Source organism: Amblyraja radiata, chromosome 5, assembly GCF_010909765.2.
Source record: "Amblyraja radiata isolate CabotCenter1 chromosome 5, sAmbRad1.1.pri, whole genome shotgun sequence".
In the NCBI taxonomy this organism is placed as follows: domain Eukaryota; kingdom Metazoa; phylum Chordata; class Chondrichthyes; order Rajiformes; family Rajidae; genus Amblyraja; species Amblyraja radiata.
Window position 1 is genome coordinate 52296073 of NC_045960.1, and position 26546 is coordinate 52322618.

At 41.1% G+C, this 26546-nt stretch overlaps 1 protein-coding gene across 2 annotated transcripts in view; it reads left to right on the plus strand.

Annotated features, from left to right (window-relative positions):
- rnf217 (ring finger protein 217) overlaps positions 1-25462 on the plus strand; it is a 101257-nt gene extending 75795 nt beyond the window's left edge. The window contains exons 5-6 of one of the 2 annotated variants that reach the window (XM_033021199.1): positions 13535-13606; positions 21135-25462. In XM_033021199.1, the coding sequence (XP_032877090.1) occupies positions 13535-13606; positions 21135-21208 (146 nt within the window). In that variant the 3' untranslated portion in view covers positions 21209-25462. The remainder of the gene's footprint in view (positions 1-13534; positions 13607-21134) is intronic. The other variant, XM_033021200.1, reaches the window with a different exon arrangement.
- The last annotated feature ends 1084 nt before the right edge of the window (positions 25463-26546 follow it).

Sequence of the window (26546 nt, forward strand, 5' to 3'; positions counted from 1 at the left end):
TGGCATGGTAGGTAAGTTCATTGATTTGCTTCAGTGCATCATTCTTGTGGATATAATGTACATCTTTTGTCTTTTGGTCACGTGTGGAATAGTGAGCATATCAGGCAATGTTGATAGTAAGGATAGACTTAGACAACTAATGAAATTCTTCTGCAAAAATCACAACAAAAGACAGCAATTAATCATTGACAGACAGATGCAGAAACCTCTTTTGCCTTATTTTTGCCCGAACTGCTAGAAGTGTCTCCTGTGCCCAGCCATTCCGAGATTTCGGCCTTTTATCCTGTCTGTTTAATTTAGTTTTGTAGACTTGATACAGGCCCTTCGGCCCATCAAGTCCGTATCGACCAGCGATCCCCACACACCAACACGATCCTACACACACTAGGAATCATTTACATATTTTTATACCAAGCCAATTAACCTACAAACCTGTACGTCTTGAGTGTGGGAGGAAACCAAAGATCTCTGGAAACCGAAGATCTCCGGTCACGGGGAGAACGTACAAACTCCGTACAGACAGTACCCGTAGTCGGGATCTAACCCAGTTCTCTGGCGCTGCAAACGCTGTAAGGCAGCAACTCTACCGCTGCCTCCCTGGTGCTTGCAAAGAATATCCTAAGGGGGACTGTAAAACCAAAGTACACAAGTTGGGTACTTACCCGATTTCTACCTCCTCACTAGAGTACCCACAGACTAACAATTAGTATGATTACAGCATAGAGCACATTATTATACTTTAATAAACATACAGCAACACATAAAACTGGAGACAGACAGCCCATCTCACCTCTTTTAGACCTAACCAATGTGTTGCAGCTGGTGAAATCATGTTCTGACCTGTAACATCCTTCTCATGCTCTATGTCCCAAAGTGGTAGAGATATCTATCTTTACATTGATTTATTTATTGATTTTTGTGTCCCGTCAATGGACATTTGTGTAAGCAGAAAATTGTGTATTTACAATAAGACCTTTCAGAGCAGCATATAAACAAAGCATTGAGGAAATCATAACCAGGTTTGACACTGAACAAATTGGTTTTGAGATGGAAATAGCAAAGATAACAAACCTTCAGACTGGTTATTGTATTTGAAGGTTTTGTGCTAATACGCCCCACCACCCAGCTGAAACTTGACTATTGGTTAGCAAAGGCTGACCAGGAAGAAGGGAGAATTAGATTGGACAACAAAATCTGATATGTTCCTTATTCTTTTTGAATATGTCCTATAAGTAATTTTGCACTAGTGTAAGACGCACAGGTTATTCAAAATATATTAGTTAAATTTTGTTCTCATAGCATGTTCAAACCTAATCTCTTGATAAAGGAAGATAAATAATACACGATTTGTTTGGGGTGTAACATAATATAAAACATTTCCATTAATATTTAATTATTGCATCGTGGCCAAACACAATTAATTTTAAACTATATGTAAACATAACAAGGTTCACACTGTAATTAAATGCCTGGTTCTAATCTTGAGTTCAGCATTGGATTACTTGAAATCAGGTTTTTAAAATTCTGCAAATTTGAGTTGCAGATTATTAATATTTATAAATTTCTTTATGCTTGTTCTATTTCTGATATGTTGCACGGTTAAGTAATTAGTTAGACCTGAAAGTAGATGCTGGGAAGTTTTAGTGGGAATATAGATATATTTTGTATTCATTAGCTTATAACTTCTGTTAATGCGAGTATACCATCAAATTAGTTTTGATGCCAAGTAATATTATTTACAAAGGCCAGAGGTTTGATCAATGTAGTAACTTGATGCAGTTATCGATTTCATCGACAAATGCATCAAGGGGTCAGCAGGACTGCAGTCCACTGCATGTTCATTCCATGTTCTCATTTCTCATCTGTCCATTTTCCCATAAACTCATAGAGTAAATCAGAAATATGATCTTTGACAGACCATGTCTGCCTGGTGGTATAACAGCATTTAAAAGACATTTGAACAGGTACATTGACAAGAAAGGTTTAGGGGGATATGGGCCAAACTCGGGAAAATGGGACTAGTGTAGATGGGGCAGCTTGGTCGGCATGGGTAAGTTGAGCTGGAAAGCCTGTTTCTGTGCTGTATGACTCTGTCAGGTATCTTTCCATTTACCAGCACTTTATCCGTTGCCTTATCTACTTAAACTATCACCTTCAGAGATTGTTAAGCTTGTACCTCTATTCTCAATACTCCCAAGGGCCCTGTTAGGTTGTTCCCATGTGCTTGTTCTTGTCCTTCTTGGTAGCACATTCCAGGTAGCCAACCACTCTTTGTAACAAAAAAAACTGCCTTGTAACTCTTTAAGAAATCCCCTTTCTCATCCTAAAGATGTGTCCTTCAGTATTTGACTTTTCCACAATAGGGGGGAAAAAAACCCTGACTACCTTTATCAATACCTCTCAAAAGGTTTTATTTTTCTATCGGGGCACCCCTTTTCCTTTGATGCTCCAAAGAAAACAAACCAAGCGTGTCCAACTTTTCCTTATAGCTAATACCCACTAATCTAGGCAACATCCTAGTGAACCCCTTCTACGCCCTTTGCAAAGCCTCCACATCCATAGGTAGCAACCAGATCTTCACACAATACTCCAAATAAGGCATACATAAAGCTTTGTACAGCTGCAACACGACTTCCCGACTTATACTCAACACCTTAATGGGTGAAGAACCAAGGATGGCCCAGTGGTGCAGCGGTACAATTGCTGCCTTACAGCGCCAGAAATTCGGGTTCAATCCTGACTATGGATTGGAGCGGAGAGGAGAGCTCTTCAGCGTGTCGTCCACAAAGCGCAGAAGATTATTGGGACACAGCTAGCAGCCTTGGAGGGCATCTACTACACACGGTATCTCAGGAAGGCCGTCAGCATCCACAAAGATTCCACACACCCTTGTAATGGACTGTTCGAACTCCTACCTTCCAGCAGACGTTACAAGGCCTTCTACGCCTGCACCTCCAGACTCAGGAACAGCTTTATCCCCAGAGCTATAGCTGCTCTGAACTGGCCCTGCTGAGTGCCCCCACCCCCATGAACTGTCTCCCTCGGATGGTCACATCGCACATCGACCCGGCACAGACACATTTGCACTTTAGACTGTTTTGACTGTTTTACTGTTCTTTTTATAAATCATGTTTCTCGGGGAACCTAAATCTAAATGTTATTAGTTGTTTAAGTTATGACATCGGATGGAAGCTGCATACCAAATCTCATTGCACATATGTGCAATGACAATAAAAATATATTATTATTATTATCTTCTATATTACTAAAAGTCTGATCTTGACCGCTTTTGGCTCGCTGTGGCGTGATTTCCGAGAAAACGGCGCCACTTACGGCAGTCATTTTTGGCCACCTCGCTCAGAGCCCCCCTCCGCCTTCCGGGACCGGAGGATTTTTCCCATCGATGAAAAATCAGAGAGATATTAATGTTTTTTTTTAAATTGCCATTATCTCTGCTGCCCTGCTGGTGGGAGGGGGGAGGGACTATAAAACCTGTAAGTGGTGTGCCTCACTCAGTCTCTGCAAGATGGAGGAACCAAGATGGTCACATTTCTCTGAGTTCTGAATAACACTGTACACATGTCTGCTCAACTGTGAGTGCCCTTAATGTGGTTTGAAAATGAAAATTATGGTTGGTTTGAAGTAAAAATGCACTGCTAATGAAGTAAAAATGCACTGCTAATGAAGTAAAAATGCACTGCTAATGAAGTAAAAATGCACTGCTAATGAAGTAAAGATACACTGCTAATGAAGTAAAAATGCACTACTAATGAAGTAAAGATGCACTGCTAATGAAGTAAAAATGCACTGCTAATGAAGTAAAGATGCACTGCTAATGAAGTAAAAATGCACTGCTAATGGTTGTTTGGGTTGAAGTAAAAATGCACTGCAAATGGTTGTTTGGGTTGAAGTAAAAATGCACTGCTATTGGTTGTTTCGGTTGAAGTAAAAATGCACTGCTAATGGTTGTTAGTGGTTCACCTTGCTTGAAATGGTATGAAACTGCATTTGAATATGGTGGCCTTGCACCCTGCATGAAATGGTATGAAACTGCATTTGAATTTGGTGGCCTTGCACCCTCCTTGAATGGTATGAAACTGCACTTGAATTTGGTGGCCTTACACCCTGCTTGAAGTGGTATGAAACTGCACTTGAATTTGGTAGTCTTGCACCCTGCTTGAAGTGGTTGGAAACTGCACTTGAATTCGGTGGCCTTGCACCCTGCTTGAAGTGGTAGGAAACTGAACCTGAATTTGGTGGCCTTGCACCTTGCTTGAAGTGGTATGAAACTGCACTTGAATTTTGTGACCTTGTACCCTGCTCGAAGAGGTAAGAAACTGCACTTGAATTTGGTGGCCTGCACCCTGCTTGAAATGGAATTTCAAGGAATAGCCGTGAGTCAACTGCCAGCCCACCAGCCGTGAGTGGGCTGCCAACACATCAGGCTTGAGGGACTGAGCTGACACCCCAAGAATCCATTTGGCCCACAATGTCCATACTAGCCCTCTTGAGATCAGTAGTCCCTGCAGCCAACAACACCCATACCAGCTCTCCAGAAAGCCCCCCCCCCCCCCCCCCCCCCCCCCCCCCCCACTGGCCACCAATATTGGAATTGGTGGAGAGGTGGAATATTGCATTGGGGGACCAGCCCTCCTGTGTGAACTTGGGACCCAACGGGTCCCACTTAGTCTAGTTATTATTATTATGATTATTATTATTATGATTATTATGGGTGCTGTCTACATGGAGTTTGTATGTTCTCCCTGTGGGTTTCCTCCGGGTGCTCTGGTTTCCTCCCACATTCCAAAGACTTGCAAGTTTGTAGGTTAATTAGTTACTTTAAATTGCCCCTAGTGTGCAGGACGTGAAATTGGGATAAGATAAAACTAGTGTACGGGTCATCGTTAGTTGGCACGGACTTGGTGGGCCAAAGGGTCTGTCTCCATGTTGTATCTCTATACTAACCAAAAAATGAATCCAATTGGTTTATATATATCCTGCAACCTTCTTCACTTTCCACAACTATAGCAATTCTTGTGTCATCTGAAAACTTACTAATCAGCCCACCTACATTTCATCTCAATCATTTATTTATATCATAAATAACAGAGTTCCCATTTGATCCTTTTTGCCATTAAACTCTACTAAATCATAATCTACAATGGCATTGTAACTTGTCAGCACATGTTTGGAATGTGAGATGAAACTTAAGCTCAAAAGAAGCTTGTGGTCACAGAGAGAATGTGCAAACTGTACATGGATGTCACCCAAGGTCGGGAATGAACCTGAATTATCATAACTTTGAAGCAGCAGAAATGAACTGCTGCACCACTGCATCAGCCTTTGGAAGGGCAGTAATGACAAGGACAGTTGGAGGTTTCTTTCCCATTTTTGACCTGATGTTATGACTCATTGTGGATTGTGGTCCTCAGGTTTGCTAAAGAGCTTTCTGTGTGAAGATTTATCAAACACCTCTGAAAATCTGTACAGAAAACAGATCAACAACTTCAAATTTCTATTAGCGCTTCAGAAAATGTAGTCGGGTTTTTCAAATCGAATTGGGCTTTAACCATAGCACGTAGCTCTTCATTATCAGTTCATCTTACCTAAGTTTTCCCCAAAATAATGTTTATAAAAACTTCCTTCCTTTAAATGTCATCAGCCTTTCAGAAGGTGTGAAGGTTAGTGGAATTGTTTTCATTTCCTTACTACTTTTGCAAGTTATTCTGCATCCAACCTGTTGGCAGAAATGCCTTTTGCCCTCCTGAGATTACACTTTAACTTTCTCTGCTCAATGGAAATCCATGAACTTATCATCGACCTCAGACGAAAGGCACAACCCAAGACCCCCCTACTCATCTCCGGCGAACCCATATCCACCACTGACTCATTCAAATTTCTTGGCACTCACATAAGCAATAACCTCAAATGGAAAACCAACTCAGACCACATTTATAAAAAAGCCAACCAAAGACTCTTCTTTCTCCACCAGCTCAAGAAGTTCAGAGTGAGGAAACATCTTCTAATCCGATTTTACACAGCCATCATCCAAAGCATGCTCACTTCATCAATAACAGTTTGGTACAGCAGTTTGGACACTCACTCCCGTAATAAACTACAGCGCATTGTCAACAAAGCATCCAATATCATCAGCACCCCACTCCCATCAATAGAATCACTCAATCTCAAACGGTCCATGTCAAGGGTGAAGAAAATCATTTCTGACCCCTCCCACCCAGCTCACCACATCTTCCACCTGCTGCCCTCAGGGAGGCACTATAGCTCATTGCCTGCCAAAACATCACGATTCAAAAACAGTTTCTACCCATATGCAATTCGAACTCTGAACACTCTATGATAATATCACAAAGCCACCCCGTGCATGTACTGTATACTGTATGTTGTCTGTGTTTTATGTTATGTTATGTTCTGCTTACTGTGTTCTTCTGTACCACAAACTGTATGTCTGCATGACTGGAATCAGCTTATTGTGTAAAATCCTGTACTGAACATGAATTCCACCAGCTTGACTGTGTGGTCATTAAATAATCTTGAATCTTGAATCTTGAAACCAATATCAAATATCAACATCTAATGGAAGTTACTCAATCATGATTTCATCTCGGTAAATTTTCTGTTTCCTTGCCAAGTCCTTAAGTGTGATGTCCAGAATTGTATACAATGCTCCAGCTGATGCCAACCAGTCACATGTAAAGGTTTAGTCGGATTTGATGTAGTCAGCACCACTACTTTTGAGGTTAATTATGCATTATGGTTTCTTAATAGCCTTAACACCCTGCCACTTTGACAGCAACTCTAACCTCCCCCCCTGAATGTACAGCCCTCCACTCACTCTACAACAGCCCAGACTGGGTGATCAACCCGCCAACAAGGGAGGTGCCGTGGTAGTCTGGCGCGCTGATCTCTACAAGGCTGATGCCACGCGCCAACTCACAGACACCTCCTCCTACTTATCCTTGGACCATGACCCCACAGATGAGCACTAGGCCACTATCTCTAGCACCATCATTGAATACATCAATACCGGCTCCCTGCCCCCCCAAGCCTCCAACCTCATCGTTCCCCAGCCCCGCATGGCCCGATTTTACCTTCTCCCCAAAATCCACAAACCTGACTGTCCTGGCAGACCCATTGTTTCTGTCTGTTCGTGCCCTACCGAACATTTCCACATACCTTGACTCCATCCTATCCCTCGCCCCCCCTCCTGGTTAAATCCCTCCATACCTATGTTCAAGACACCTCACGCTCCCCGTCGTCTCCAGGAATTCCGTTCTCTAGGCCCCCATCCCCTCATCTTCACCATGGACGTCCAGTCAATCTACACCTCCACACCCCACCAGGATGGTCTCAACACCCTCCGGTTCTTCCTCGCCCAGAGAAGCAACCTATACCCGGCCACTGACACTCTCCTCCGCCTAGCGGAGCTGGTCCTTACCCTTAATAACTTTTCGTTTGACTCCTCCCATTTCCTCCAAATACAAGGCGTAGCTATGGGCACGCGCATGGGCCCCAGCTCCGCCTGCCTCTTTGTAGGGTACGTCGAACAATCCTTGTTTGAGACGTACCAGGGCCCCATCCCTGAACTCTACCTCTGCTACATCGACGACTGCATTGGTGCTACCTTCTGCACCCACACACAACTCACTGACTTCATCCATTTCACCACTAACTTCCATCCGGCACTCAAATACACCTGGACCATTTCCGACATTTCCCTACCGTTTCTGGACCTCACTATCTCCATTGCAGGTGATAGACTTCTGACCGACATCCACTATAAACCCACTGACTCCCATGGCTATCTGGACTACACTTCTTCCCACCCTGCTTGCTGTAAGGACTCCATCCCCTACTCCCAATTCCTCTGTCTATGCTGCATCTGCTCCTAGAATGAGTTGTTCCACACCAGGGCATCTGAAATGTCCTCATTCTTCAGGAAACGGGGTTTCCCTCTTCTACCATAGATGAGGCTCTCACCAGGGTTTCTTCGATACCCCGTGACACTGCTCTTTCTCCCCATTCCCCCACTTGTAACAAGGGCAGAGTCCCCCTACTCCTCATCTTCCACCCTACCAGCCGTCACGTACAACAAATAATCCTCCGTCATTTTTGCCACCTCCAACGTGACCCCACCACTCGCCACATCTTCCCATCTCCTCCCCTGTCTACTTTCCGCAGAGACCGCTCCCCCCGTAAGTCCCTGGTCCATTCGTCCCTTCCCACCCTTCCCACCCCCTCTCCGGGCACTTTCCCTTGCAACCGCAAGAAATGCTACACTTGTCGCTTTACCTCCCCCCTTGACTCCATTCAAGGACCCAACCAGTCTTTCCAGGTGCGACAGAGGTTCACCTGCACCTCCTCCAACCTCATCTTTTGCATCCGCTGCTCTAGATGTCAGCTGATCTACTTCGATGAGACCAAGCATAGGCTTGGCGATCGCTTCGCCGAACACCTCTGCAATAACCAACCTGATCTCCCGGTGGCTCAGCACTTCAACTCACCCTCCCATCCCGAATCCGACCGTCCTGGGCCTTCTCCATGGTCAGAATGAGGACCACTGGAAATTGGAGGAGCAGCACCTCATATTTCGCTTGGGCAGTTTGTACCCCAGCGGTATGAACATTGACTTATCTAATTTCAGGTAGTCCTTACTGTCTCCTCCCCTTCTCAGCTCTCCCTCTCGCCCTCTGGCTCATCCTCTTCCTTTCTCGCTCCCCACCCTCACATCAGTCTGTAGAAGGGTTTCGGCCCGAAATGTTGCCTATTTCCTTCGCTCCATACATGCTGCCTCACCCGCTGAGTTTCTCCAGCATTTTTGTCTATTTTAAAAGCTAATTTAGTTTATACTGCCTTTCCATATTTCTCCCTTTGTATCATTTCTCATGAACCTGCGTTTAGTAGCAGTATGCCAGTTTCACAGCTTGTCAGTGTCATTCTTGAAGTTTATATTATCCTGAAGCCTTTATATTATTTTGCCAAGTTTCAAAAGGCTTCAAAATTATACTCATAACACAAAGTCACATTTATATATGAATAAAATATATATATTAAAGCAATTATTCCAAAACTGCTTGGAGGTCCCTAATTTCCCCAAACCATATAAAATTGCTCACAACTATCTCCTGTCATCAATCTTGAACATAAAATGTATATCTTTTTTTAATAAATTAAATGCTTCCAAAATCTTACTGCATCTTACTTTTTGAAAGTGAATTCATGCAATCTATATTGCACCATTTCATTACTGTTATTTCATTAGAAACTTTGTAATCAACTTCATCAGGCAGATTTACCTTTATCAAATTAAGAGACATTTAGTCAAGCACTGAAATAGGCACAGAAGGGTACAGTCGTAAAGTGGACAAATGCAATTAGTGACATGGCATGTTTTTGTACTGTACGTCAATAACTTTATAAATCAATGCCGGTTGTCCCCAATTAATTTATCTTGTCTCCAAATGAAAGTCAATGTTGTCCTCACCCACAGTCTGTACTACATTCTTGCAAGTGAGCAATAACTGTTTGGCAAGTAGTTCACAGATTTATCTCACTCCATTTTTTTTTCTCCAAGAATTTCACATTTTCAGCACTGTATTTAAGGGGGATTGAATGTGGGCAGAGTAAACTATGAGATTAAGATATGGTGTATGATTAGTATAAACGTTTAATTGTCAGTGTGGACTTGGTAGGTCAAAAGACCTGTTTCCTCTATTACAGAGAAATGCAGAAAGGTTCTTTTTATGTTTGAAAAACTGTTCAGAACTCCGATCACTACCTCAGCTTTCCTTGGCATTCTAGTCTACGTTCTCTTTGAACTTCATACCTTTGATGTTGGCCTAATGGATTTTGCCGGATCACGTTTGATCATTAACAGTTCAATGATGGACTCGAGCCACATTAATGCATATTAGGCATCAGGTTGCGATCTCCATCCTTTCATAATGCATGTGATCTGCACCAAAAAAGAGAATCAATAAGACGGGAGCAGAATTATGCCAGGACTTAAGTACTCATGTCTGCATTGAGTCTGCCATTTGGTCAAAGCTGATGTCTTTCCCTCAACCCCATTTTCCTGCCTTCTCCCTATAATCTTTTGATGATATTACTAATCAAGAATCTATCAATCTCCACTTAAAAAATACCTAATAACTTGGCCTCCACTGCAGTCTGTGGCAATGAATTCCACAGATTTACCACCACATGGCTAAAGAAATGTATCCTCGTCTCCATTCTAAAGGTACCTCCTTTTTTCTGAGGCTGTGTTCTCTGGTCCTAGACTCTTGCAATACTGGAAACATCCACTCTGTACATGTCTTTTATTATTTGGTAGGTTTCAATGAGATCCCCCCCCTCCACCTCCACCTCCCCCCCCCCCTCAGTCCAACACCGAGATCCTGCTGAAGATGGGCAGCCGCCGGCTCTGCTCGAAGACGGGCAACTCGGAGCCGCTGCTGCTGGAGTCGTCCTGGTCGGAGAGAGAGTCTGCGGACGGGCTGCTGCCGGCCATGGGCAGGCCGGGCGCCCGCTGGGGCTGCTGGTGCTGTTGGTGGTGCTGGCGGCAGCAGCAACCTCCTCCCCCTCCCTTGCCAGCTCCAACTCCAGGTCGGAATTGAAGGCGCCCGCAGCATGGCACAGTCTAGCGCTGGGCCGGAGGAGGCTGAGCCCAGGCTGGCACAGGCAAGGCCGGGGCACTCGCTCCTCCTTGGGGTTGTGGATGAAGTGGCAGCGGGTACCATAGGGGCGGAAGCTGGTGGTGTGAAAGGTACGTCTTGTACTTGGGGTGGCGGCTGAAGGAGCGCAGGGGTGAACTGGCACTTGTCGCCGTAGCGGCCCATCAGGGAGCGGGTTCCTCTGCAGTTGGAGTGGGAATGAGCTGGAGTTGGTACTGGCCGTGGGTCTGTGGGTTTTCTGTGCTGGCGGTATGCCTGGGGGCCAGTGTCCCGGGCATGATCCCAGGATCCTTGAGTTTTTCGGAATACCGAACTGGCTTATTCTCTAAAACTTGTTCCGATTAAATTGATAGGTACGTTTTTGCCACATGATATAATAGGCCGATTACCTCAAACCAAAGTTCTCCCTAGCACTCATGACACGAGTGAACACGAGGAAAGCTGCAGGCCCCAATGGCATCTCGGGGCAAGTACTTAAGTCCTGTGCTATGCAGCTAGCTCCGGTGCTCACGAAAATATTCAACCTCTCCCTGGACACGTCCGTGGTCCCTGCCTGCTTCAAAAGATCCATCATTGTACCGGTACCAAAAAATGCCTCCCCAGCCTGTCTGAATGACTACAGTCCGGTGGCCCTCACCTCGGTAGTCATGAAATGCTTTGAGAGGCTGGTGAAGAAACACATCTGCGCCTTCCTCCCTCGCAACATGAACCCGTTACAATTCGCATACCGCCCGAACAGATCCACGGACGATGCGGTCTCCCAGGTTCTGCACACCGCTCTCTCTCATCTTGACAGCCAGAAGGGGGGCTAGGTGAGGATGCTGTTCATAGACTTCAGTTCAGCCTTCAGCACCATAGTCCCCACCAGACTGGCTGAGAAGCTACTGGATTTGGGGCTCAACACCCCCCTGTGTGCCTGGGTCCTGGACTTTCTCTCCACCAGGCCCCAGGTAGTCAAGATGGGGAGAAAAGCATTGCGGTCCCTCACCCTGAGCACAGGATCTGAGTACTGTACTCCCTGTACACACATGACTGTGTGGCCAGGTTCAGCTCCAACTCAATAATCAAGTTTGCTGATGACACTCTGGTGGTGGGCCTGATCTCAGACAACGATGAGAAGGCCTACCGGGAGGAGGTGGCTGATCTGACACTCTGGTGTCAGGACAACAGCCTCATCTTGAACATCAAAAAAACTAAGGAGCTGATCGTGGACTTTAGGAGGGCACATCATCCGAGGACGTACACACCATTGAGGATAAATGGGGATACTGTGGATAGGGTGAGCTGTTTTAAATACCTGGGAGTCCACATCTCTGAGGATATGACATGGACATCACACCCTGCAGCACTCGTGAGTAAGGCAAGACAGCGCCTTTACCACCTCAGGCAATTGAGGAAATTCAGAGTGTCTCTGAGGATCCTCCAGTGCTTCTACTCAGCGGCTGTGGAAAGCATCTTGTCTGGAAATATCACGATTTGGTTTGGGAACTGCTCTGCCCAGGGCAAGAAGGCTCTGCAGAGAGTAGTGCGTTCGGCCGAACGCACTATGGGAACTACACTCGCCCCCCTGCAGGAACTATACATCAGGAGGTGCAACTCCAGAGCCAATAAGATCATGGGAGACTCCTTCCACCCCTGCAACGGACTGTTCCAGCTGCTACGGTCAGGCAAACGCCTCCGTTGCCATGCTGTGAGAACGGAGAGGTGGAGAAGGAGTTTCTTCCCAGAAGCCATTAGGACTGTAAACTCCTACCTCACCAGGGACTAACTTTACTGTACCATCCTACAATTTTTTTTTTTTAAATTGCTGTTTTTTTTCCTTTTTCCTTCCTCCCACAATATGTAATATGTAAAAGAATATGTGATTCTGTTCCATTCTGTTTGTAGTTTGCTGTTTGTTTGTGTGTTTGTTTTTTGCACAAAGTCTGCGAGCATTGCCACTTTTCATTTCACTGCACATCTTGTATGTGTATGTGACGAATAAACCTGACTTGACTTGATCTCTCTAGCAACTCAGTGCATTTGCCCTAAATTGCAGGCGGTTTTGTGCTGCGGATCTGTGCCCACCAGCAATGGGATTGGAATAATCACAAATGCCTCATTTAGTGATGTGTTCATCCAATTAAGGGAACAAGCAACTGATCCGTACCCTCTAGGGAATTCTCGGCCGCAACTTTGATCACACTGAATCGATCAATCGCAGTAGTAGTGCTAAGTGGCTCCAAAGAACTGTCCTGCTGGAAAGTGCAGATTTCTAGTGAGATAAACAAGCTCAATATTGTCCTTTCTCTCCTTTTTAACCTTATGACATTTGCTCTCTGGGCTTGTGTGTTCATTGTGGATGCCCAAGGAGACCCTTAATCGTTTGTCAACATGACACAGAAGCAACAGATAAGTTAGAAAGATGTGAGCATAACTGCTGGAAAAATTAAATTAAAATGAGAAAGTGTTTAGATTAGTTTTTTCATATAGAATTCTTGTAAGCTGCTGTGTAAAGAAGCCTGTGTTAACCTTTATATACTGGTTACGCCTTTTCCTTCTCCAACCCACTTGGCAATATGTAGATTGGTGATGCTTGTTTTATTTTAAACAAGCAAGTTCCCTTTCAATTGACAAAAATTCACATTGTTGTAGGAATTATGTTGTTTACTTTGACTTTCATTATCTTTGACCCTTGCACCAAACTACAACATAGTGCCAAGAATAAGGAATAAGGATTTTTTCCTGTATGCATCCACATTGTAACAGTGCCTACCTTATGAGAGAGATGTGTGCCTCATTGCAGTGATCTGAATGTGTCTTTATGTACAATCATTCTAACAATTTATTTTATTGTATTATAGCTGGAAAGTTACTAATTGCTCCCTTGATGCTGGTTTTGGTTGTGGTAGTAGGAGCCATAGCAGTTGTAGTAGGTAAGGAATAATAGATATTCTGATTTCATTTTTGCAGTTAACCATAATTTGAACAAATAATTTTGTTGACATGTTTGACTTTACATGAGTTTTGTTTATGAACACAGTAACACTAGGTTTAGTGTGTGGGCGGTTGATATTCAATGTAGATTCAGTGGTCTAAAGGACCTGCTTTCATGCTCTAACTTCTATGACTTATTATCATGTTACCATTAACCACATGGTCTTTTTTAATGCTTATTGAGAAATGTCTTGCAAGTTGTGAGGGTGTTTTGGAGACATTAGTATGGGATAGAATAGATCAGCTGAAGGCAAGTTACTGATACCGTTTATACGTTCCCGCATCTTGGTTCACTCATCCGTACGTTCAAGATGACCAGTTTTTGCTTTAAGATCTCAAAAAATGTTCACCAAGAATTTAGCATTGAGATCTTCACCCATGTAAATTGAGTACAGGTAATCCAACCAATGAATATTTGAACTTTGCAGCTATTTATATGTTCAAAAAATGTGAAAGTCCCATTTCTGTCTCTATGTCCAGAAAGTTAAAGAATATCATGTTCCTCGTACAATAGTTTTCATGTAGATTGAATAAAATGGAAAGAGGTTTATGAAATACATTTTAAACACATTGGCTACATCGAGGAAGGAGGTTGGTGGGTATTATTCAAAACAATTAGTGCTTTACTCTGTCCTGATCTATATTCTTATAACTAATTTGTGAAAGTTTGAATAAACCCATAAGTAACTATATATGTGCATTTAAACGGATTACGCTGTTGCAATAAACCATCGTATGACAATAGACAATAGGTGCAGGAGTAGGCCATTTGGCCCTTCGAGCCAGCACCGCCATTCAATGTGATCATGGCTGATCATCCCCAATCAGTACCCCGTTCCTGCCTTCTCCCCATATCCCCTGACTCCGCTATTTTTAAGAGCCCTATCTAGCTCTCTCTTGAAAGCATCCAGAGAACCTGCCTCCACCGCCCTCTGAGGCAGAGAATTCCACAGATTCATCACTCTCTGTGGGGAAAAAGTGTTTCCTCGTCTCCATTCTAAATGGCTTACTCCTTATTCTTAAAAGAGGAGCATTTGTTTTGAGGCAAAGAAATACGTGTAACTGGGATTCGATAAAATCTGAAGCAAAAAAACAACTGCTGAAGTCAATGTGTCAGGTCAAGAGTTTCATCAGAAACTCAGTGGACCTACATAAGTGCTTCTGGCCTGCTGAGTTCCACCAGAAATTTGTTTCTTGGTCCATATTCCAGCATCTGCCATTTTTTGTGTATGCAATAAAAATATTTTTTTCCCAAAAATGGACAGAAAAATATTAAGTGATGCAGACTTCAAAAATTTCCATCAAAAATAAATTCTTAAGTGAACGCAAACAAACTCCAAGGTTTGAAGAATAACTTCCTTGTATTCATGACACGTTTCAAATCGGACCTTGTTTTACAGGGAGGTGTTTTGTTATAGCCATGTACTTCCTGGTACACGCCATGTCGACGATGGTTTCCTTAGTTTGTGCATAATCTTGGAACATTTTCAGCCAGCAAACAAGGAATTTAGTATGCTACTAGACTAAGTGGGACCCATAGGACCCCTGTGACACGGGAGGCCTGGTCCTCCAATGCAACCCATTTCCCCAACGTAATATTCCACCACTCACCCATAGCCCCCAGCTGTGCAGGCACGGCTCATTTCCCCTCATCCCCAGCACTCTCTCCTCTTCCTCTTCACCCCCCCTCTTCTTTCCCCTCTCCTCCCCTCCCCCAATCCCTCCCTCACCTCTCCCTCCCTCTCCTTTCCCATACCCTCAGTCACTCCCTCACTCCCTCAATAACTCCTCTCCCCTGCCCACCCCCTCCTATCCCTCTATCCCCTGGTGACTGACAGCGGACGCAGCCAATCAGTGCGGTGATGGTGCAGGAAGGGCCGTCGCCGTCCTGGCAGTGACTGACAGGAGAGGAGAACAATCTGCGCATATGCGGTTTTTAAGATTTTTAAACCATAACTTTTAAAATATACCACCGATCGCAACAAAACTTGTTGCACCTGCAGCACAGGAGAATAGTGAGTAAGGTGGCGAAAAATCGTGGCACTATTGTGTACCGTTTTTGCGCAAATGTAACAAGATAGGAGTTTTAGAGATGGATGGCTGGATGGATGGATGGATGGATAGATAGATGAATGACAGGATGTTGAAAATATCTCAATCAAAAACATCATGGCTAATCCAAAGCAACTCACTTTCACATTATTTTGCCATTACTCTTGACACCCTTGTAGTTTAAATGTCTTCCAATCTGCCCCTTCAATATATTCAATGGTTCTACCCCTGCAACTATCTGGGATAGACCTCAAAGTTATCCGACCTCTTATTTTCAACAAAGGAGGACCCGGCCTGGGGGGAGCGATGTGAGGGAGTGGGGAGAACAAAGGTGTACCTGACACAAGACACTTTGTAACTGTTGGCGCCCTTTATGTGGTGACTATTGCATACCTTGGGTATGCAAAGAAAGAATTTCACTGTGACTTGTCGCATGTGACAATAAAGTATTCATTCATTCATTTTCTCCAGTGCATGTACCTCATTCTTTAAATCTGCAGACCAAAATTGTATGCAGGATTCTTAGTGTGATCTCACTAGCAAAGTTGCATCAAATCCTCCGTAGGTTTATGCTCCATACCAGTTACAATAAACGTCTGAATTCCATTAGCAATGCGGTAGGTTGGAAGATTGGGACTACACTCTAGCTTATGGGAGGGGTGTTCAGTAGTCTGATAACAGCAGGGTAAGAATCTGTTGATGAATCTGGTGGTACATGTTTTCATACTTTTGTATTTTCTGTCCGATGAGAGTGAGGAGGAAGAAATGACTGGAGTGAAAATGTTCCTTGATTATGTTGGCGACTCTCCTGGGCCAGCATGAAGTGTCAGTGGGGCAAGAGGGTGGAGGCTGGTTTGTTTGATGGACTGGCTACATCGACAACTCGATGCAATTTCTTGCAGTGTGGGGTAAAACTGTTGCCAAAACAAGATATGAGGCATCCCGTAAGAATGCTTTCCATCATGCATCTATAGATGTTGATAAAAATCATTGTAGACATGCAAATTTCCTATAATCCTCTGAGGAAGTAGATATGTCAGTGCGCTTTCTTGACTGTAGCTTCGATACGATTAGTCCAGGACAAATTGTTGATAATTTTAATGCCTATGAGCTCTCGACCATCTCCACTTTAATACCATTGATTCTGATTAGGGTGAGTACACCACCTTGCTTCCTTGTCAATAACTAGCTCCCTCATTGTGCTGACATTGAGGGAAAGGTTGTTGTCTTGACACCATGTTTCTAAGCTCTCTATCTCCTTCCTGTATTCAGTCTCATCCTTTGAGATCCGCCACACTACAATCTGCAAACTTGTAAATGGGTGGAGTAACTTATTCTTCAGATGGAATAATTTAAATATAGTATGAGCAAAAACATATTCAGCCTAGACGTGAATTTCAAACACAGTGGTTTGAAAGGCTATAGGGTGTCACCTATTGACTGGCAAGGCTCTGTCTCCTTTGGAATGGGAACAGGCAATGTTCTGTTACTGCTTTCTGTTGATCTTAATTTGAACCCAGTAGCTTGTGAAAAGTCAAACACAATTATAATAATAACAATATGTAATTATAATAAATCTATTTGAGTAGATTGGTGGTGAATGTGATTAGGTTTGGCTATTCATCACTAAATGTTCTCTACAAGTTAAATAATTGTTTATTAGCAGTTTATTGAGGAGGGGAAAAAAAGAATAATGAAACCTTTTCAAATTCCACTAAGCTCAATTCACCTACCCTTTCAACATGCCCCTGAAAACTTGTTTCTCTCGGGTGCCTGTCTAATTTTCTTTTAATGTCTCTGATTGTTGCTATTGCTACCAACATTGAATATTGGATCATAATCGTTGTTAGTATTTTTTTTTCCTCTCATGCTCCACATCTTTTACTCATCATTCTAAATCCGTGACTCCATTCCTTAAACTACCGGTATGCCAGTAGAAATCTTGTATAAATTTTCACCAAGGAGAACAATCCTGGTTTCTCTTATCTAAACTCGTGCCTGAAATTTCTCATCACTGCAAACACATTAGTGAATCCTTTTTGCACCAGAATGGAATGTAATATTCCAGGTATGTATTATCAGATTTATAATCTTATTTTAACGGGTTCTGACATTAATTCAGAAGATGCTAACTTTCTGCTTCATTATCCTGCTCCCTATTCTCGAATGTCTGATTGGTGTTCCTCAACACCTGTCCCTCCTACTTTGTTGATTGTACCATACATCACAATTTCTGGCTCATTCCCCTTCTCCTTCCCTGCCCTACCTGATCCCCGCACCCTCTCTGTGACGTCCTTTTACATAAAAATAGGGAGATAACACACCACGCAAAGTTCAAGTCTACGTTAATCTTAAAAATCATGTTTGCAAGTCAGAGTGGTTTCTCGTTGACCTTGTGGTGCCTGAAGTGGCTCTACATCTCAAAAGACAAGAGTCCAGAGATCAAAACTATCTAATTGTCATATGGTACCGGCAATGGAACAACAAAATTATTTCTTGCTGCAGCTTAACAGGGCCATTAACATGACTTGCTGCTGACCAAAGATCTGTGAATTCAGGCCCTTATTCAACAGCGGTTCCTCATGGTTATGCTCAGATGTACTGGGATATGTTTGGAGGCATAACCACAGGTGAAATCTAAAAAAAATCATATATTCTGTAAATGAAGTGATAGAATAGCAGACCAATAGGTCGTGATGAGGACATCCTCAAAGGGCAGTTCAACCTTTTTGCTGCTGAGAGAAAACATTAAAAAAAGTCTAGAAACTTATTCCTGGTCAGCAGTGCTAAATATGCTATTGATAACAGCTGGGTACAGTACTTCACACCTAAAATTTGGTTTCAACTGAGGTGAATTTCCAGGCACCCTAATGTGAAGCCATGAATCAGGGAGAATAAAAGCAAAGAATGAATAAGCCAGACATCCAATTGACTTCTGGCTGTTTATATGAAAAGAATGTTCTTTAAATGGTTGCAAGAAAAGATGTTCTGCTTGCCACTGCTGAACAACATCCCATTTGTCCAGCATTACAGTGTGTCTGGATTGAGTCCGAGAGTGAAATAACTCAACATTTAGGTTGGTATTAACTAAAGATCAGTGACTAGGTAGATCAAGCAGCCACTTCTCTGAACACTTGCACAGTGTCTGCTAGGGTCAGCTGGAGAGCTCCCAGTTCCTAGCCACTTCTACCCAGCATACCTCCCTCTGATTCTACATTTCACTCCCCACCTTCCTTTCTTATCAGATTCCACCATTTGCATATTTTTGTCTTCTCACTATCACCTCTAGCCTTCATTACGATTTCCACCCTTCTCTACCTCGACTGCCAATCAACCCCTCCTAAATTGGAACCACCTCTCACTTGCCAATTCTTGCCCAACCCTTTCCCCTCGCCTCTTTTCATCAACTGTGTCCCATGTACACTATCAGTCTCAGAAGGGTCTCAACTGAAAATTTCGCCCTTATTAAAATAGTTTTCTCCCTTCCAATGGTTACACAATTCTTCTACCCTCGAGTTTTTCAATTGACAACTTTTTATCCTTTTCAGTCTTTTCATCTCTGTCCTTTGTCCAACAATCTGCCTATCAATAAAAAACCCTTGCCTGTGTTCACCTAATGTCGGCCATGCTCTAACCTGTCCCTCCTCTTTTCCAGTTTTCTTTCCCACTGCCCTGAAATTTCTTATGTCCTTTCCTTGTGGGGAAATATCTCTTGTTTGCGTGGCAATAACCCAGTGCAACATAATTGTTCTACGATTTTTTTTTTAAAGGGCCATTAATGGGAATGCCTCATGAATAAAATGTTAGGGCAACATCACACTTGGCAATAAGCCTGTGTAACATAATTGTTCCATTATTTTTTATTAAGGGCTATTAATGGGTATGGTTCACGAATGAAATGGGCAACAGTTTCAATTTTCATATCTAATATGGCTATTGCTTCCAAATTGAACTTTTAGTCTAGTGCTTCATTCTATTGATATAACTGTAGCATAGATTTTCTTTCCCCTTAAAATTGAAAGAATAAATATAATTTATGGCAATTTTGGATATGTACTTTCCACCATTAAATTGTCAAAAGTTATTAATCCGTCGTATATCTCGGTATCATTGGCAAATGTTCCTCGCCCATTGTTTGCCTTAATACACCAGATATTACACCTTTTTCCTCAACTTCTGAATGAATGGTTCTCTGTTAATACAACCAAAACAACCAGTTTTCTATCATTTTCATAGAATCCTTGTGAAAATACTTTTTTTGCAACTTCTGAATACACAATTCAGCTGCAGCATCAGAATCTCTCATGAACTCTTAACATTTTTGACTTCCCAAAATTGCATTCACATATTTGCTACTCAATCAAATTTAAAATTTTGAATAATTTTGGCAATACTAATTTCTATTCCTTTTCAAGATTATATTACTTTCTATGATTTACATAATAATTATTTCAAGAATTAAAATAGGTCTGACTAAACAGATGTTGCCAAGTGGTTCTTGAAAATGACTTGATCTCAGTAAAAGCAGTGTACATGGCTTTGACAATCTGTAAAACGTGGCCCAATTAGGCTTGCGATGGAATCCATCTCTCTGACTCAAAGTACAAGCCATTCTCCAAAAATAAAGCACATAATTTTCACTGAAAATCTCAATTTGAATTAAGTTGCATAATTTAATATTGATGGCACGTTGCAGGTCCAGTTGAAGGCCAGGATATAGATGCTGGAGACTTGCCTTTTAAAGTTGAGGATAACTAATTAGATACTCTCTTTATGGAGACGGTCATTGTTAGGGCACGGTTGTGCTGCAAATGTTACTTGCCATTTATCAGCCCATGCCAGATTTGTTCAGGTCTCAATGCTTACCTGAAAGTGGCAATGCCTGCAGGATTGTGCAGAACAACAGTATTTACATTTTTCAAAAAAGACACAGCGATAAATTAGTAAATTAGTCCAAGGTGAGATCAGAGTTTACAGTCCTGATGGCCTGACCGTAGCAGCTGGAACAGTCCGTTGCTGGGGTGGTAGGGGTCCTTTATTATCTTGCTGGCTCTGGATCTGTACCTCCTGGTGTATAGGTCCTGCAGGGGGGTGAGTGTGGTTCCCATGGTGCGTTCGGATGAACGCACTACTCTCTGCAGAGCCTTCCGGTCCTGGGCAGAGCTGTTTCCAAACCAGATTGAGATGTTTCCGGACAGGATGCTTTCTACAGCACCAGAGTAGAAAGATTGAAGGATCCTCAGAGAGACTGAATTTCCTCAGCTGCCTGAGGTGGTAAAGGCGCTGCCTTGCCTTTCTCACCAGTATTCTTAATGGGACTTTATTAACATTGGTTTTATGAACTTTTTTTTTTTTAAATTGCAAAATGATGTCAGTAAATATCTTTTAACACTGTTTCATTCTCTTTTTTATTAGGTTTGTTTATCTTTCCTATCTATTACATTTGTAAGAAGCAAAGGAAACGGTCACAGACTGGTATGTTCACGTAAAATAAAAAGTCTTGTTTACATGGGCAATGAAGGATGTGTCAGGGTCCTCACGGAACTCCACAGTGAGAAGCAATAGCACGTAATTATCGACTAGACATCGAACAAATGTGAAACTGGGAATGTTGCCATTAATTTTTTTTGTGACCATATTATGAAGCAGTACACCATTCTCAGAATTCTTCCAAAGAACTAGTTCCAAGCACTGTGATGTACAACTCGAGAAAGAAGAAAAGAATCTTTTTTTTTTTTTTTAAATGGATGTATCAGGAGTAAAAGATTAGTGCTGAAGAAGGGGCTGTTTAACCATTTTGCACATGTTAGCTATAATCATGGATGGTGTGTGCCTCAGGCAATGTTTGCACTTCCTTTACTGTCCTAACACTGACTTAATGTCTCAATTTCCGAAGAGTACGTATCTCTGCACTATTTGACATTTATGTTCCTTTTGTAATGAAAAATATAATCTCAAGGAATACATGTGGTATGTGCTCCGTTTCATTAAGGTGTCATCTGTTTTGGAATATTTCTTCCAATTGTTTTCTTTTAATAGCCATAATTTGTATGATTGCAATTGTAATTCAACTCAATCTAGCAGAGGTAAACTGGGATGTTAAGGAAGGCAATCTAAGTTGACTCGATCATTTTGTCCAAAGAGTAAACCAACCTGATCACTAAAAGACTCAAGGAGCTTGAATTTTAACCAAAATAATGTATATGGCATTTTTTTTTTCAATTTGAAGACTGCCTTTGCTTTTTTATGGTAGTGGGAATTAGTGGAAAATATGAATGGCAAAGATCTTTCAAAAAGCAAACTTTTTTTATTAGTTGCCAATTAAATGACTGGGGGTGTGTCATCAATATTTAAAAGTTGTCTATTGTGGACCAGAAATAGTAAAGGTAAATTATTTAAAATATTAAAGACATTTTTAATTAAAATTTGTTTTTGGGTTTCAACAATCCACTCTGTAGTTTTGGTCACTGGTTACCGAAGGGCTTAAATGAGTCAATAAGCACCTAGAGCTTTCCCTCTGGGATACCCAGGCCATGCGTAGAGCTGCAGAAGAGACCTGGTGTGCCAAGGCTGCTCTACCCAACCTCAAGTCATGGAGAACCACAATGTACTGAGTGAAAGTTTGAGTTCATGGCAGCCTGGGTATTTTCCACTTAGCTAAATTGTCTCATGCCAACTGTGACTGAGTGCCAGGAGAGTGGAGGAGAAAAAAACATCTTGCATTCCATATAAAATCATAACATGATGCCATCATAAGGCACAGTAACATTGTGCCTTATTAACTTTTTAAAGAGGAAATCCCTCTACTGCTGATACTTAGCCATGCTGTATGTAAGATATATATTAACTCTATGCTGAAATAAGATGTTACTTGATTGTCATATCATAATTTTAAAACAAAGAACCTTAATATTAACTTTTGCGGAGAACAGCAAAGAAGTTAAGTTGAGAAGATGCTGTGGTTTTACTAGAAATTTTTCTTCGTAGCTTTATTTTAACTACACAAGAATTATATTGAGCATCCAGTAGCTCCTTTCACCAGCTGATCCATGAAAATGATCAGAAAAGTAGTTCTGATTTTGCAATACCTCAAAGTCATTAACTATTTAGTGCATCACCCTTTAAACCAGTTCAAAGGTTGGAACGTTATTTTGTTTTGATTTATCAAAACTGTGCTGAAATGTTTAAAGAGTAAATGTTTTATAAATTCTCACAGTTTAAATATTAATTTGTAGCAGGTTATGTTTCAATCAAGTTAATAAAATACTCAGTATTAAGATTACCAATCATCCTGTACACCTGTTGTAATTGGCTTTGTTGTTCAGATTATCTGAAAGTGGCTTATGATTACAGACATTTATTTTTATAACTTCTAAAAGACCAATACACAATACAGTGCAAATTAAAAAAAAATATTTGATAGATACGGTATGCCACTGTAACCCCACCAAGACTTGGCATGGGTATGGCAAGCATTTCTTTGAGTGTAAAGAATGTTTTTGTGACTGGATGAAAATCATACAAATTGGGCTTGGATTATTGTTGTAGTTTCTGCAAAGTATTGGAGCCATTTATATACAATCCATAAGATAATTTGTGGTGATAAAGAAGCAAGTTCTAGATGCCTCTTTGCAAATGATGCTATCAAAGTAACGATCAACGAATTGGCAAATCCAGGAAGAAACCATACCTTCACTGAGTGTGGGGTAGAGACCAGTGGCAGCACAATTAAAACTTCTTCTGATACTGAACCCCCCTTGGGAAGCATAGGTCATGGAATTAACCTGCCATCTACATTTGTTTAGTTGTTTTGTTTTCATTAACTGCTGGATTTATAACAGCATTGACCTAATTAAGTTTTCAAACATTATTTAAAAAACTCAAAGGACCTCCCTTGATTATGCAGAATGTTTTGATTATTTGGATAGTAATTTATCACGCTGTTCATTTTAGAAATTTTGAAATAAAAATCAACCTACAATAACTCTACAATAGGCAGCCATCAATTACTGATTTACCGTCAAAGTGCCGAACCTGCAAATTTGCCTCAATGAGTACAGGTACTATGAAAAACCATTCATTTTCAATTTACATGTTCTTTTGTTCTTGAAATATTGATCCCCTGCTTACTTTATTCTCTGAGATGTCTTTGTTAACATCCATATCTGAAGTGACGCCAACACGTTCCATTAGCCTTTCTCTCCCTTGTTCTGCTTAATCTGTAAGGCCTCCTGAGAACAATCTTAAATGCATTTCTGCCTTATTGATGTTTCTTCTATCATTGTTAACAAGTTGCACAGGATTGGTCAAATTAGTTTATTTACTCAGGGAATGAGTTAGTTCCACTTTAGGCAGTGGTCGATTCCACCCATTGGTGGAGAAAAACCTAACCTGCTTGTAAGTTTATATTTAAAAATAAATCCCTGCAGTTTGCAACAGTTAGTATTTAAGGCCACACTAGATAGAAATGATGGTCGGGCATAGAATACAGAAATGTCCTCATGGGATGTCCTGTTTGACCTCCATAACCACAACAGAAAACCTCCTGTGTATTCTTTTCATAAGCAGGTTGCTCATCATTATTGGAGCAGCCAATCTGAAGAACTCCCCAGTAAATTATTTTATTTAATTGTACAGGCTTCTGGCCCTATTTTTAAAAAGTAAGTCTGATTTGTCTTACCTAGTACAAGACCAGCATGTGAAATTAAATAAAATGTGAAATTGCTCATAATTTGAGCAGTCACGAGGTATAAAAAATGTTATTGTTTTATTCATTAAGGGACCAGTTTAGCAAAACCACAGCCAACAGTGACACTTCATACAGTACTTCCCCTTTCAATCAGTAATGTTCTGCTCGGGGTCACATTCTGTTTTTTTTTTTCCATTTCCTTTTGTGTATCCTTTATTTACAAGATAATTAATTTTCCTAAAAATGTTAGAAGATTAATGGCAAGAGCAAACTGAACAGTTATGTATTAAGTGATTTTAATATAGGCAGTATTTTTCTGCTTCTAAATATCTGCAGCAGAATAAAAACTACATAGTGCTCTTAAATGAGATGGTTTCTGATCGTAAGTATTAATAGATAATTCATTACCAAATCATGTGACTTTAAATTTGACATGGTTTTACAAGATTTATCTTTTTTACTAAATAAATTGCTTAAAATATGGCTGCAGCTATTTAGCAAAGATCCAGAATGCAAACACATAAAGATATTCATATTTTAATGCCAATTTAAATTTCCTTTGTTCTCTCACTACCACTACATCCCAACATAAGAAAGTGGAGAAAAACTTGAAACTAGAGGTATTTTGCACTTTTTTTTGTTCTTCTGTCAATTGTAGGATCCTGCTGGTCAGGGTCAGGGAAAATCTCAAAAGTTTTACTTTTACAAATTTCTGTGGATTGTGCTGAGAAAGTATATTTACGCTTGTTGACATTAATTTTGTTTAGTTTTTTAAAAAAGGGAAATGTAGTTGTTAAACCAATTCTATAAACCACTATGATAATGAAAGTTAGAGTGCATAAATTTTATGTGAATGTATCTGATTAATGGCTCATCTGCATTCAACAACTAAAATTAACAGTGGGTAGTTTACGTGACATGACTGGAGCTGAAACAACTACCAGTACTACTTCTGATGGCTTTTCGTGCAAAAAGCAATAGCTGAAATAATGTGATTAAGTATATCAAATGTACTATTCTAGAGAGAAAAAAAATAAAAGGGAATTACATTGTGTCATGTTTTTAATTTTAAGTCAATGCTTGTGTTTCTACTTTGGTTTTTGTTTAGTTTTCATTGAAAGTACATTGAGGAAAATAAGTTTCATTTCTTGCACGTGACCCAAATTTCCCACCGATAAACTCAATTCCTTTAATTCCAGTACTTTTCTATTACTTTTTTTCAAGAAATGAACATAATTGGAGTGTCCTTCTGCTGTCGATTTTACCGTGAACGAAACACTTCTTCGAACACTGAGTTAATATATGAGTTTTGAATGAGCTGTTCTTTGAAAAGAGTGGAGGATAGGATGTCAGTCACAAGAGCATTGGACTAGTCTTTGGAGAAGAAAAGACCAAGAATAAAACAAAATAAAATAAAATCCAATATACTCTCATTTTATTTAATAATCTCTAGCATTTTTACAAAAACTTTGAATGTCCAAAAACATAATATCTGATTTCCCTTCTGTTCTGGTGGTTATAGTCTCGAGAATTAAACAATTTTTAAAGCACAATTTTCCATTCATAAATCCGTGTTGACTCAGGATTGTTTTACATTTTATCTTTTACCGTTTATCTTTTCCTCAAATTAAAGAGAGAGAGTTTTTATTGTCATGGGTCCAAGATAGGACAATGAAATTCTTACTTGCTACAGCACAACAGAATATGTAAACATAATACAGAATGGGAGATAAAAGTTCAATGTGTCTATAGACCACAGACCATATATACACAATAAATAAACAGATAACGTGCAATAGTAATTATAGACTGTTATTGTTCAGAGCTTATTTGATGTCGTATTTAATAGCCAGATGGCTATGGGGAAGAGGCTGTTCCTGAACCTGGATGTTACAGCTTTCAGGCTCATGTACCTTCTTCCCGATGGCAACAGAGAGATGAGTGTGTGACCAGGATGGTGTGGGTCTTTAATGATGTTGGCAGCCTTTTTGATGCTTTGCCATTCTCAATTTAAGAAGGTTATGTTGGTTCAGTCACTGTATTAAAGACAGTGCAGCTCCTGTAGTTCCTCTTTGAAAATGAATTGCTCCGTTAAAAAGTTGATAAGAGGAATCTTCATGAATATTTTCATCAACAAT